At 37.6% G+C, this 14,493-nt stretch overlaps 1 protein-coding gene across 3 annotated transcripts; it reads left to right on the top strand.

Annotated features, from left to right (window-relative positions):
* The first annotated feature begins 372 nt into the window (after positions 1-372).
* Positions 373-13,282, top strand: LOC138028640 (cell adhesion molecule 2-like). Of its 3 annotated transcripts, none has more exons than XM_068876242.1 (9): positions 373-491; positions 2,980-3,366; positions 3,732-4,133; positions 4,393-4,623; positions 5,858-6,013; positions 7,669-7,938; positions 9,636-9,797; positions 11,195-11,219; positions 12,803-13,282. In XM_068876242.1, exons 1-9 carry the CDS (start codon positions 386-388, stop codon positions 12,837-12,839), a joined length of 1,776 nt encoding a protein of 591 aa, XP_068732343.1. In that variant the 5' UTR covers positions 373-385; the 3' UTR covers positions 12,840-13,282. The 3 variants fall into 3 exon arrangements, with proteins under 3 accessions (XP_068732343.1, XP_068732342.1, XP_068732344.1); XM_068876241.1 differs by having other exon boundaries at positions 9,621-9,797; positions 12,803-13,281; XM_068876243.1 differs by having other exon boundaries at positions 388-495; positions 9,621-9,797; positions 12,803-12,977.
* Positions 13,283-14,493: the final 1,211 nt, after the last annotated feature.

Raw genomic sequence — 14,493 nt, forward strand, 5'->3', positions numbered from 1 at the left:
ACGCAGTCTAGGGTTTGCGTAAATGTCGAGAATTCTGCCAACTCCCCGAGTGTTTAGATTAGGCTATGTAAACACCTAAAAAAAAAAAACCTCTGTTGATTTTATAAAATATTTCTAAAAAAGATTTCGACAAATGAAGGAAATTCTGTTTTTTTTTTACTTCTTGATGAAAACAGGTTTTCCTAAAACACCCTCATATTTCGTACCAGCCAACCAAAACGCCCGTCTCACAACGCAACCAATCAAAATTCCGTGTGATGTCACAGACGTGATTACATACTCCCATGTAAACACAGCTATTGACCAATCAGAGTTCGCGTACTATCCTAATTATTTATAAATATTCGTATATCTGCTCCGCCAAGTCTCTCTTCATTCTAATCTAATGGGAAGTAATCCATCCGTTTTCTTAGAATTGTTTGGCAGTTGTAAATACGGATCAATAATGTCGAAAAACCTAATTTTCTTTCTTCTTTCACTTGTTCATGGAGGTAAGTAAGTATATATTGGTTTTCACATTGTTGGAATCACACAACTAACTAGACCAACTTTCGACGTTTCTCACAAGACTGTAACTGTCAGTATTTATGCCCTGTTGGTTTTCCTGTCAAACGTTGAGCTGTTGACGGCTAGTAAGATCAGGGCATGTACAGGACTAAAGAAGAATAGTCTCTTCATCGCCAAACTGCAGTTTAGAACAATCTATTTTCAACCTTGTTAAATAATTCTTCAATTTAAATATGACGGTCACAACCTTCGTTGTGTATATATTAGATAGCTGAATAAAATCTTCATATTTGACCCCTTGGCAAACGCTGCAGGATTTGGTAGCTGGATGTTGTTCCTCAACTTTTGCGGTCCGTCAAATTCACTTCGAAATAGTATTGGATAAATTTGAGTCATGTTATGCTTTTGTCTTTTCTAGCCAACTTAGCTTTCCTTGCTCAAGTTTAGCGGGAGTGAAATTAATAGATAGACGCAAGCTTGTATTAACTCATGCTGTATTTCCTAAAATACAAATCTAATTCTTGATTTTCAGTAGAAACCGACGTAAGGGAGATGTCACGTTTCGTTGAATTGATGTTTTTTTTTAGTAAAGCAACAATGTCGAGGTCTTAACGTGTGTATAGCAAGAGGTCAGATTGAAGAAGTGGAAGCTGTCTGATATCTTCACGATTAATTAATTCATTGGTCAGTCATCGGACCTTAGCGGTTTCTGAGAAGTCCAAAAATAGTATTGCGGATGCGGCTGGATAAACTAAGATAGATTACTGAATATCTCACCTAGGAAATCATCCTATGGATGTCATAGCCACCGAATACTGTGATACAAGCATTGTTCAAGGACACAGTGACACTATTATATTTTGGAACTAGAATCACAGAAGAGTTCGCGCGGGTTAAGGTTTCTATCAAGCAACCTCCCGCTCTAAAACTTTATTCAGACCTGTGTTGCTATATATTTGATTGCATTTTTATGCAACAGTTTTCACGTTTCCCTAGTATACGTACGGATTTTTTGACCACCACTAACCCCATTCCTTGGGTCACTACACGCATTCGCAATGCAAAAACTTGCAGCTGCAAGATGACCTTGCTTATTAAACAGAATTATAAAGGGATCACATGAATACTGCAGGCTGGCAGCCACGGAAGGGATCACTGAGAGATACAGTAGTTAATCACACTAAGTTTATTTTGTCTAAATGCACAGTGAGAGTCGAAGTGAGTTTGGCTCGAATGAAAAACTTTGCTACGAGTGAAACGAAGGTTGACTGCACATGATCATCAGTAAAGTTCTACCGAACTTTCTAATTATCGTCAAAGATATGCCATTATCTTATTGTTTTATCGAAAACTAAACATTCGACCCATTAGTTGAACCACGAAATGTATCAACTTCCTTTTCCATTAGAAGTAAATGACAAAACCAGATTTTTTTCCTGCGCCATATTCATCACTAACCGAAAAAAAAAAAAAAAAACACGTTGAGCCAGACATGTTTCCTTCCCAAAATAGTTAACATTATTAACTGAAGTGGACGTGAACTGAATAGGTGGATGTTAATTAATAAGCAGAGCAGCAAAGCTATTTTGTTATTTGCAGTTTGAAGTCAGAGGTGAATCAGTACTTGCTATTAACCTCCAAGCTAGCCAACCACAATGCGCGGAAAGCACTATTCACTTGTGTGCTATATACTAACAAAGTAAATGCCTGTTTGTAAACTGCATAATCACTTTTCAGTAATGTTGAAAGTCAGCCCGAAACTTTATTTTTAGCGTTTTAAGCGACTTTAATATGATCAAGGGCCTAGAGATCTTAGTCGGGATATCATCATCTTCACGCCATGGACAAATATGTTAATGGTCATTAACCAAACATTGTGCTTGTGTCGGTCATTGAGTTTTAATGCCACATTGCCTTTGTAATGTCTCTCACTAAAGACTGTGAATACGTACGTTTTGCGGCTTTCACAGAGCCCTTTTTGCAATCCTAAAAATAGTAAAGAAAATGCAATCGACCCACCTGGGTTTTGCAACTGTGAAGAATTGTGCCGTTTTTTTTACACTGATTGATTTCCAGAAAAGTCGGTACCATCTGAAAGTTAATTCACAAATATTCGATTACCCTGTATTCGGTATGACGTGGTAAATAACGAGACACCAACCATGATTATACTGTGTATAAACCATCTCGCATCCGAAAACGGAGGTATTATTTTTGTTTTGTTTGTTATTTCAACCAGGAACCTTGCTCCCCCATCATATTTTAATAAATCGATATTTACCATACCCATTTCTGATAAATAAGGTCAGTGTATGGCTGCCGATAACAAAATTTATTTAGTTATTGGGAAGCTTCTGACGACGACCTCTTCTGACTTTCTCAGTTCGTTATTTCTTATTGTTTTTTGGAACTAATGGTCCTTTGCTTTGAACAAACACACTGAGTCTTTAATGTAATGTTGTTGCTATGCAGGGTTCGGCGCTAAAATCGTCCGGCTATCGTCACATCCCGTAAGAGCGTTTCAAGGATCTGATGCTTTGTTTCAATGGATTCTAAATAAGCACCGTCCAGCAAGGCATGATTTCCAAAGATTGGTTTTCGGCATATGGAGGAACGGTTATCTTTCCTCGTACATTCTTTCAGTAACAAAAGATGGCGAAGTCATCCCAAACCCAAGCCTAAGAGACGAGTTCCCCTCCCTGGCTGAACGTGTTCAGTGGAAAGGAGACTTGGCCAAGTCTATAGCTGCTTTCCAAGTTTCTCAGATTGAGGCTGAAGACCAGATGGATTATGGATTGCGACTTGAATTTTTCACCTTGAGAGATTCGCAGTCTGATTTTCTTAGCCTTCGTGTTGAAGGTAACGGAAATATGGTTAAATCTAATCAAAATCAAGAATATCCTGAGGGTGTGCAAGTCCTTTCAAAAACAGAAGGCTGCTGATTTCAAATGTTTAAGAACACGTTTTTTTTTCGTTAGCGCAAGGCTTTTTGACCGTAGACTTTTCTAAGGGCTAGAGGCTTGTCATCATCTTCCATTTAGCCTTAAATTATATTAAAAATCTCCGCATAGTACTTGTGATAAGTCAAATGTATTTGGTTAAGTATTTTTTTAAAATCAAGTACCAACGTTGGTGAACATATTAAAAATAATAATAATAATAATAATAATAATAATAATAATAATAATAATAATGCATTGACTTTGCTTTCTTAACAAATTCAGTGGAGACGAAGTCTGCGATCACTGCCATACTTTCACCACCCCTCTCAGAGGCCCCAGGGAGCAACACTTCCTTCCGTTGCGAATTCCAAGTAGGTGATCCGGACAAATCGGTCTACGATGGTATCACAGTTGGAACTTGGAAGCGAGGAGGGATCTACATGACACTACTAACTTTGACGAAGAACGAAACGATCATCTTAAATCCAAAGCTAGATCAGGAAGTGCCGAAATACATTGGAAGGGTCCAGGCCAAGATTTGGTCCATCAAGACAAACAACACTTCTGCGCTTTCAATCGAGTTTAGAGATTTGAGACAATCTGATGAGAAGACTTATGGATGTCGCATGTTTTTTGGGCCATTCCAAGGCTCGCTTGGTGCATCAGTTTGGATTAACGTGGAAGGTTTGTGACATGGTAACCCTTGAGCCTTTGCAAAGTGAAAGAAAATACCAGAGAGGGAGAGGAAGAGATAGCTGAATCAATAATTAAAGTAGCCAACGCTCATTTATTTGACAAATAAAACCTTTTCTGTAGAAAAAATCTCCCTCGAAGGATTTGGAGACGCAAAATCATTACAAAATTGCATAGCTTTTGTTTTCGTATCAAATATGTAATTTGTCACCTTTTCTGATTTAGCGTTACTCCATTTTTCGTGTTCTAGACCACAGTGAACAATACGAAAGCCGAATGACAGAAGAATCTTTCGAGATACGAGTGAGGGAATCTGTCAGGCTTCCTTGCCAGGCATTGTCAGAAGTAATACAGCTGGATGGGGCGTTTAAAGTGGTTTATTGGTCTTACTGTAGTTCTCAGAAGTGCCATGGTGAACATATAAAATGGTCTTGGGTGGCTGGTATGAACAGGACAGGGATCACTCGAGTTAACGATACAGGTAGAGTTCCACAGCTGGTTTCTGATAATAATAATAATAATAATAATAATAATAATAATAATAACAATAACAATAACCATAACCATAACCATAACCATAACCATAACCATAACCATAACCATAACCATAACAATAACAATAACAATAACAATAACAATTATGATGTGACTGTAATCATGATCATGATGATATGATGACAATCCACAAACCAATTTCGAATTTTCAACTATACCATTAGTTTTGAACTTATGAAAACAAGGTATTCAATGGCGGTCATGTGCTAGCTAAAGTAAATCACATCCGGATTAAGGAAAAGCTAGCGCGAGAAGGGGAACTGTGGAGAGGGGGAGCGGAGGGCGGAAGATATCTCCTCCGCCTCCCCTCTCCCTAGTACTCTATTGTTTTATTTTCTAGTGTTCGCTTTTTCCTTGATCCAGACAATTTTTCTCGCTCCACCCCACCAACTAAGAGCACGGTTAATCCTAACGATACAATTCATACTCTCAAGAACGAATAGCTGTTTATATTGTCCAATTTTCATGATTACTCTACATGCTAGCTGGTTGTCCGGATTTTGATTAATAAAATCGTCTGAACCGAGGGAAGGGCTGTTCATTTTCACCATAGAAAGAGCACGGGGCTTCAGTCAAAGCATTTCGTCTTGGGTGACTAACAACAGTGACAAGGGTACAATGATATCTCAATGGAAATGTTTACACAGTGAAACACCCGGAATGTTTTCTTAACCCATACACTTTTGTTAAGGATGAGGGTGGGTGGGGGGGGGGGGGGAAGGGGGCGTGATATTATATCCAGGCTTAACAGGTAATTCTAGCAAGCCGTTCGTTCACGTCGTAGTTATTGCATAGTCGGTAAAATTATGCTGACATTCAGCAGATAGGGTTCCCAATATGTCGAGGTTCTAGTAACTTGTGTTCAGAGCTTCAGAGAAGAGAACAAGGCATGACAATCCAATTAAAAGACGGAAAAGTGACATTTCAGAAAATTATACCAAATTCCCTTAACAGCGTATTGATTCTGCATAATCCACAATCTTTATATTTGCTTATATAGTACATAACAGGCTACAAGTGAAGGTAAACATAAACAACAGTAAAATGTTTTCAAATGGAAAGACAAAAACACGACGGTGGGAGTGTTAATTTGGGTGTATGTAAGAGGGTTTAATTTGGTGAGGCGATCCTTAAAGAATAATCATATTGTCAACCTGCAGGTCCTTATGGAAACCGCACGACAATGTTTTCAAACGGCTCTCTTGAGATAGTCAATGTCAACCCCAGTGACGAGACGGTCTACAGATGCACTGTGGAGAGAATAAACTATGCCTCTCCTCATTCACGCTTTTTCTTGTTAAAAATAGATTCTCGGGGTAAGTTATATTTATGTTTTCGTATCGAGAATCATGCCCCAGTATTCCAAAATGTCGTTAACCCTTTCTTCAACAAAGGAGTTGGAGGTTATTTTCGATAAATAGAAGCCCTGTGACATGAAATGCTTCTCAGGAAAAAATAAATAAACGAAAGCATGATAAACCATATATTTACCAAGAGCATAAAATTCTTGTTCATGAAGAACTGACAAATTATGGGATGCATAGAACACGTGACATCATAGGCTGCTTAATTTGTCTAATTATGCAATAGGTCAGTTTCGTATTCTAACGGTTGGACTGGATCTAGCATGAAATGGAGGCTCAATTAATTTGCATATGAAAAGATTTTCCCGCATTAACCTCCATTTCATGCTAGATTCAGTCCAGCCGTGAGAATTCGAAAATGGTCTATTATTTTCAAAGATTTTGCAATATCGGTGAAAAACTCCATCAGGGTACATTCTTGAATTAATGTTCAACGTTGACGTTTTAAGAATGAAGGGATTTAGCATCGCGTTTACGGCACGCATCAAACGTCCAGTTGAAATTTTCGTTTTAGTGCCAAAAGTAAAGAAACTCATTTGATTTTAGACGATTTCTTGCCTGTTAGTATAAGTAATCGTATGATTTCGGGTTCAATTTGGAATAAATAAGCACGAGTAAATATTTTCAAAGGCGAACAAAATAGGACGAGCATGTGGGGCGAGTACAATTTGTAGTCTTTGAAAAAAAATTACAAATGCTTATTTATTCCAAATTGCACGAGAAAAATCATGTGATTAACTAGAGCAAAAGCAACTCAGGCGTATCACGCAATCACAAAAAAAATTGTGCCATAAATTGCGCCATCCACGGCACGGATTTGATTGGCCATCAGTGCAAGAATTTCACCTGCATTGCAATTGGATTAATTGACGTGCTCTCACCCAATAAACGCGCTGATTTTTTTTCATGTATTCACTACTCGCACAATCCCATACTGCAATTCGTTTTGGGGGTTATTTGCATTAAAACAATGGATATGCAATTCACTGAAGCATGATACAGTCCAAAGAGTGGGAAAAAATGTATATATATATATATAGAAGAAGGCCGAAACAGTACTGTCTGCAGTTAGATATAGCTCTTTGGCATTACAAAGCTATATATATATATATATGTATATATACATATATATATATATATATATATATATATAATATATATATAAAGAACCCCCCAAACGCATTGCACTGCGGGATTGTGCAAGTAGTGAATATTATTAGCTACAGATATCGAGAAACTTCTCAAAGAAGAGGGACGAGTTAGAATAAGAGAGTCTTTATGCTTTTGTAACAAACAACAACCTGCTGATTCTTGTGTGCCGTGTTCCGTGTAAAGGCGGTGCGAAATCTGTCTATCATCTGTCGGGAGAGATCTTCAAGATGTCAAGGATTCACCCTAATTAGATGCACGCGGATTTTAATATAGGTTACAAAGTGTCCCCTTGCTGTTCTCCCCAATTTCAACAGCACTCTTGTCTAGGAATACATATAATCAATGTTTCAAAGTGTACACTTATCTCTGCTCCGGAGGTGAAGTAAAGGTAATCATTTGAAATTGATATCAAAATTGGGTGTCTATTTATACAAATGTGCGTGAATTCTTTCCAGTGCCACCAAAGATAACCTCACGATCACCGGATGAAGTCAAAGTGCATGAAGGAAACGTGCTTTACTTAAAGTGTGATGCAAAGGGCATGCCTGCTCCCATCAAAGTCTGGAGTAGGGACGGACAGGCCCTAGAGAACACAACTCTTGTTGACGACCACTTCATACTAGAGAATGCCACAAAAGCCGATGCCGGTGCTTATATGTGTGTAGCCTCTAACTCTGTTGGATCCGACAGTTACATGGTCATAGTCACCATATTGCCCACCGAAGGTAAGCGTTTCTGATTTTTTGATTTTTTATTGGGAGAAAATAACAATACTTGGACTTCAATGATTTTAAAGACAGCTACTTGTTTTCTCCCTCGTTTTGTGTAGCACTTTTTCTCCGTATTAAAACTTTCAAACTCGAGAGATCCCGGAAAAATCAAACATTGAAAAATAAAAAAACACATGGCTTTTTTTAATTCCCGACTAGGTACTCGAATTGTATCTTAACGCAGTTTACGCTTTTTACTCGACATTTTTTTTTCCAAAGAATACTGTACGCGATGGAAGAGAATGCACACAAGCGAGCTTTTCTTTTCAATGCCGTTTGTTAAACATTCAAAGAAATAGACTTATCTCCTCCATTTTGCCACTAGTAAGAGAAATGGTTACTTACCTTCCCACACAAAGCGAGTTCTTTCAAAAAAGCAAGTTCTCAAGGTTGGGCAGAATTTGATCGTTTTTGGTTAAGCCTTCGAAACATGTCAACAGTTTCCTAGTGTTTGAGCCTGTGGGAGTCTTCCTAAGAATACTGCCATTTCGGAACATTTTGCCTTGTCTCCTCCTTTGCAAAATCTCGGAACATCGAAATGTTCGACACTTTTGAAAAATTTGCATTTCTCTTCTTTTAGGTCTTTTCAGTTGTGCATTTTTTTGCATAGAGCAAATCTATAATAAGAAAGTTTTCGAAACATACCAATAAGGCCATTAGGCGACTTAATTGTTTTTCCTAGTTTTTAGCTTTTGGAAGTTTTCCCAAAAATGAGCCATTTTCTTCGTCCCAATTTCCAAAATCTCGGAAAAATCCATTTTTGGACAGTTTTGGGAAACTTGACATTTCTCTTATTGTAGGACTTTTTTAAATTATAATTCATACCAATTTGGCCATTAAACGACTTGTATTTCATAATCAATTTTCCTAAAATAAATCAGCTATTTTCAATGTATAATTTTTTCCTTTACTTGGTCCCCCATTTTAATTTCTTTTTTTTTTCGCTCAAAAGAATAATGCCAACGTCGTATGTCACACCCTTCTGTCATCTCTTTCCACTTTTGCTGATAGATGACTGCAGGAGCCTATGATATGGAGCGTACAACTCCATTGTATTTGTGGAATTAACAGCGTTTTTATAGATGGAGTTGTTTTTAGATTTTTTTTTCCGTGAACCCAGACCTTTCCAGCTAATCCTCGCACAAGTCGTGGGTGGGACATGGTTACCCATGGAACTGCGAATGGTCACTCGATCTCATGCCAGCCATGATCTACGAGAATGTCGTTACATAGACCTAGTATTCCAATTTTATGTCTCTGGTTAAAGTCTCCTGATTGAGACAAGCTCCATGTAAAAGTAGCAGTCTGTTTCACGACCGAGACGTTAAAGGGAATGGGCCTATCCCTGTGAAGTCAGAAAAAAAAAGTCGTTCTCTCCTGCTTTCAAATAATTTCTGCATTGACTGAGTTGACTTGAGTTTCTGTCTCACTTATGGCCAACTTGGAACCCAGTGTGAACTTGCCTAATAGCCCATAATTGTTTTAAAATGGTGGGAATGTTTGAAAATCAGATATCAATTCATTCGTTAGTACATTTAATCCATGTTTGCTGTCTTCTTTTCGCGCATTTTCAAAAGTTGAAAAAGTGTTGCGAATTTGCTTGCAATCATACGAGTTATTAACTGTAACCTCTTCAGTTTTTCTCTCGAAAGGACCAGGGCCTACAAGTATTTCGACCAAGGAAGGACTATCAGGTGGTGAAATTGCTGTAATTGTTGTTGCTTTAGTTGTTGTTTTATCCATCGCTGTGATACTTTATTGTGTCTGGAGAAACAAAGCTCGCCATGACAGACAAGCCCGAAGAGGGAAGAATGGTGGGTTAACTTCTTACGTTTCTTTACTCAGCTTGTTGATAGACTACACTTGGCATTCAGTAACTTGAGTCTTGTTAGCTAAGAACTTAGAACTATTGTGGGAATCAATATAATGCAATCTTCAGATAAGCGAATTATGAGCTAAGAGATAAATAGATCATTAATATGTAAGGTGCGTGCCTATTAGACATTATTCGTATCTTCACAGTTTGACTGGAAAGAACATGCGAGCAAGTCTCATGTGGGGGAAATAATTTGCATGTGAAACTACTCCCTCTCATCAGCCTCTCCTTTACGGTCGTTTCCAGTGCAACGGTGAGAACATATTACGGAACACATTACGGAATTAAATGCCGTTAGCGACTTTTTATTGTTCAAATTATCACAAAGCTCTTTGCGCGTTGATAGTTGATTGACGAATCATCCGAGTGTACTTAAGGTACCACATCTTTCATAGTACGTCTTCGTGTTGAAATTAGCGTTTAAATAATTAAAGATGTCTTATTTGTTTTGGTGCATCGTTTAGTGAAAAGCAATATATCCCAAAACATTCATTAAATCGGGGAAATGCAACAGCGATATAATCAAGGTCCCGCGATGATTATTAACTTGGATATAATTGCACTTTTCTTTCTTTATAAGAACGACTAATTTTGGGGCTAAGGATGAACGTTCTTTCTTTCTTTATTTATTTTCCGATTTGAACCTGAAAACGGTCTTGACATGTTCTTAAAGTAGCGTGGTAAACTAGGCTCGAATTTAAGCTGAGTTCTTCTTCACATTCTTTTTACCTTTATTTAAACTGCTCACGAAAACAAACAAAAAAAGCAAAACAAAGAAAAAGAAAACAAACAAACAAAAAAAGACGTCCTTAATTGACTCTCAGCCTTGGTATATTCTTAGTATGTTCTTAAAATTTGGTTAATCTCAGCCTGAACGTTTAAAAAAATGTTCTTATACATGCATTTAGTATATACTCAACAAAATAACCCGTTTCCTATTGGTCAATGACGATCGCATAAATAGCATACAGGTTATAGAGTGCAATTCGAAAATTGCTAAAGAAACAAAGCAAGTGATGCAGTTATTTTGTCGACTATGAAATACAATAAAAATCGTATATACTTGCTCGTGCATCTCGTGATTTATTGTCACTCGTGATGTTTTAAAGGTTCTCAAAATCCACTCGCCTCCGTCTCGTGCAATTTTGAGAACTTTCAAAACAACAATCGCGCCCATAAATCACGAAGTGCAGCCGTGTTCCTACGATTTTCTATACATATATATAGAAAGTGTTTATTTCTTTACAATACCCGAGCATCTTAAAATTGCTACCTCAAGTCCCAGTCGGAAGAGTTGATAAAGTAAATCTCTCTATGTCTATCTCTATTTTTCAGCTGTCAATGGCACAGGTGCAGAAGTGTAAGTTTTTCAGAGTGGTTTCTCCATTTTATGATTCCTATATTGTGACTTGTTTAATTTGTACGTTGATTAAGCATAGATACAGGAGTTCAAAACTAGGAGGAATAACCCTAGAGTGATCGTTCTTCAGACTCTTGGCCCGTTTCTTCAAATTCCCGAAGGTTTTCGGGTGTCAGAAAGGAGACAATAATCGTGTTGCACGTGCAGTACACATTTCAATGCATCTGTATGCCGTGTTCTACAAAACAACAACGTGAAATGATCAAATTTGAGGACGACGTAAACATACAGATATGTATTGATCATTTTTTATCCAATCCATCTATAAGAGAGGTCACTCATATTGTACGATGTATATAAGCGAGATGGAATAAGCATAACTTACTAACGGCGGCGCTAAGATTATATTTGAAAGCGAGGTTTTGGTTGACGTTGCTGCTATCTTTGCTTAAAAGGCCTATTGTCTATTGACGACTTCAAAGTGACAAAAATTTGATTGCCATGATATCAAATAGTGTGGGCGTCCTCAGTTTGCCTGTAGTGAGCTTAGTAACCAACCATGACGTTGAAGAGAACGAGAAGGGCATTAACCAATCCGTTTAATGTGAGAAAACGATGGCTTTGCACGCCCTGCACGTGCAATTTAAATTTTGCTACATTTTGTCTTCCTGGCAGCGACGTGAAATGGCGAAAGTCGAGGATAGGTTGAGTTCTCTCTTAACATTGGCACCATTCCTACCAATTTTATTCCTTTCAATTCCAAAATACTTGGAATAATTGCAACTTATTAGGATAATAGGCAGACACATTTTTAGATCACATTCTGGTAGCCATCATCGTTGTCTGTGCTTAATTTTAGGAACCTTAAGCAAGGACGACAACGACGGCTACGAGAACGTTGTCTTAAGATATTAGGGAGCTTACGAAAAGAGGACGACGACGGCTGGGCGGACTTCATTTAAAAATACAAGTTCGCGTTATTCATATCACTACGAGACTATTTCATGTCGTTTCGCATTAAAAAATGTGTAGTAACTGTCGAGGAATTAAACTAGTATGACTCGGTTGGAAGCGTAGAGAAAGAACTGAAAATTCATCGTCATGTACTAACGTCCTCCACAGAACCTTGAATTTGGTCAATTCACGTCGTCATTTAGATAAATAACTCGGATTTCCTATTGGTGATACTTACTGATGCAGAGATATTTTTACGCGGTTTTAAACTATGCAGAGAAAGTAGATCTTAGCAAGTACTCTTGGTATTCAAAAAGAAAATTGGGGGTAGCCATGCATTCTTTAGAAATAATCGAGCTTCAAATTGAGAAAGAACGCCATACATTGCTTTGTATTTTAGAGCTCTATGCAAATATTGTTCATGAAGTATCTTTGAAAAATGCGTGGTTACCCCCGATTTTCTTTTTGGATTTCAATAACACTTGGGAAGATCTACCTTTTCTGCATAATCATAAATTAGGGCAAAAATACATTTGAATTAGTAGGCACCGTCCTTAAATCTATTTTTATGTTCTCGTAGCCGTAAGCTCCCTTTTCCCTGTATCTGACGCATGTCTTATCTCTTGCAGAAGAGTTCTGTACAAGGCGGAGGGAACTGTGCTTTGACGTGAAGCTTCCAATGTTAGGACATAACAATATCACGTACTCAAATGATTAGTGTGTTATTACAAGTGCTTTGAATAGGAATTAATTTACCCTATCATATCAGAATACGTAAGAGGAGTGTAACAACACGATGAAAAATGGCCAGAGATATCAATTTTACAATTGAGACTGAGATTGGTTCTAACCCTAAATATGTGGTATGTGTAACTGAGACGAACAGGTTTCACCTTGGCAAAAACTGGCTCAGCCCGGTTTTAACGGATTCAACTAAAGACACGTTCTATTGAGATCAACCATTTCAACCGCAAACCAGTTGAGATTCCCCAGTAGAACACTTTTCAACCGTTTTCGGTTGAAACTCGGTGACTCCAGAGAATAGTCCTTACCGGACTTCTCTGCGTTGAAAAGGTGAGGGAAAAAACCTTGGCTGGAGCCCACGGCCGAATTTAAAAAAAAAAAGAAAAAGTATGCGAAAACGCTTTTTCAACCGTGTCAACCTAGTTTGATGCCGGTTGCAAAAGTTTCTCAACTCAACCAACCTAAAACGGTTGATCCCAATAGAACACGACCCAGGTTTAAAATGTGTGGTGCTGTTCCTCAAAATATTCGCTTTTTTTTTTTTGCTCCAAATCTCACATATTTACCTTGATTACATGTCCATTGAATTAATTTAACCTTTGGGATGAATTTTCCGTCGAAAAATTGGTAATTTGGGTGGTTTTTGGCCAACAGACGTTAATTATGCGCAGTGCAATCTGCCTCATTACCGTATTAACGGGTCGCAAATTTGCCATTTTTATCTAATTATCATATGACACATCGCTAAACGAACTACTAAAAAAAATCAAAAAAATATTTGTGCCTGTTTAGTTTTCCGACAAATTTATTTCCAAGAAAGCAAATTAAATGACGAATATTTTTCTTTCGCATCCAAAAATTTGTAATCAACGTTAAAATGACCAAGTTCGTGTGGAAAAATGTTTTTTTTGTTATTTCATGTTTAACTTTTTCTTGTATACTTTCTTTTTATAAATTGTTGTTTTAGTTCTATTTAAGAAAGTTATATGTTTTTGAAAACCTTATGGTCTTAGCTTTAAAATGATGTATTGCTTTCCCCCTAACTTTGAATTACATTTGCGATGGCGGTGAAATGCTCTACCAACTTAGCCACACAGTTGGGAGCTGGTCAATTTGTTGGGCTCATGTGTTCCTGTGAAAGTTGGTAGAGCATTGCACTGGTATCGCAGAGGGAACTTCTCAGGTGTCTAAAAATACAATTGCTTAAATTTCCCTTGTAAGTGCGAGGCTCGCTTTAATCTTTCGTTTAACATACTGTAAAAAAGTCCATCTTGAGGCTTCAATTTATTCTTGGAGGTTTTGATAAAAGTTGGTTCTTGATTAATGCTTGAAAACAAGGCAATGCAAAATATATATTTAGTCTCCTTTGAAAAGTGAACAAATAAACAAAAGAAGAACAGGAAGACTCCAATCTCAGTTTAACCCTTCATCCACAACTGACGTGCAGGCAGTGCTCGAGTCTCGGCTATCATTACAGTTATAAGTCACAATTATTTCTCGTACAGAAATTGTCTATTAACATGATATTGTGAGTTGACACAACAGTTCAGTTGCTCCGAGAGGTTTTCTCCGGGTA

The sequence above is a fragment of the Montipora capricornis genome, chromosome 13 (genome assembly GCF_036669925.1).
Source record: "Montipora capricornis isolate CH-2021 chromosome 13, ASM3666992v2, whole genome shotgun sequence".
NCBI lineage: Eukaryota > Metazoa > Cnidaria > Anthozoa > Scleractinia > Acroporidae > Montipora > Montipora capricornis.

Excerpts from the sequence above, each read along its gene's own strand:
- LOC138028640 (XM_068876241.1), top strand. The coding sequence starts at position 386 with ATGGGAAGTAATCCATCCGTTTTCTTAGAATTGTTTGGCAGTTGTAAA. Across the intron at positions 4,134-4,392 it reads AGTTTGGATTAACGTGGAAG|ACCACAGTGAACAATACGAA; the intron begins GTTTGTGACATG and ends TTCGTGTTCTAG. Across the intron at positions 9,798-11,194 it reads AGCCCGAAGAGGGAAGAATG|CTGTCAATGGCACAGGTGCA; the intron begins GTGGGTTAACTT and ends TCTATTTTTCAG.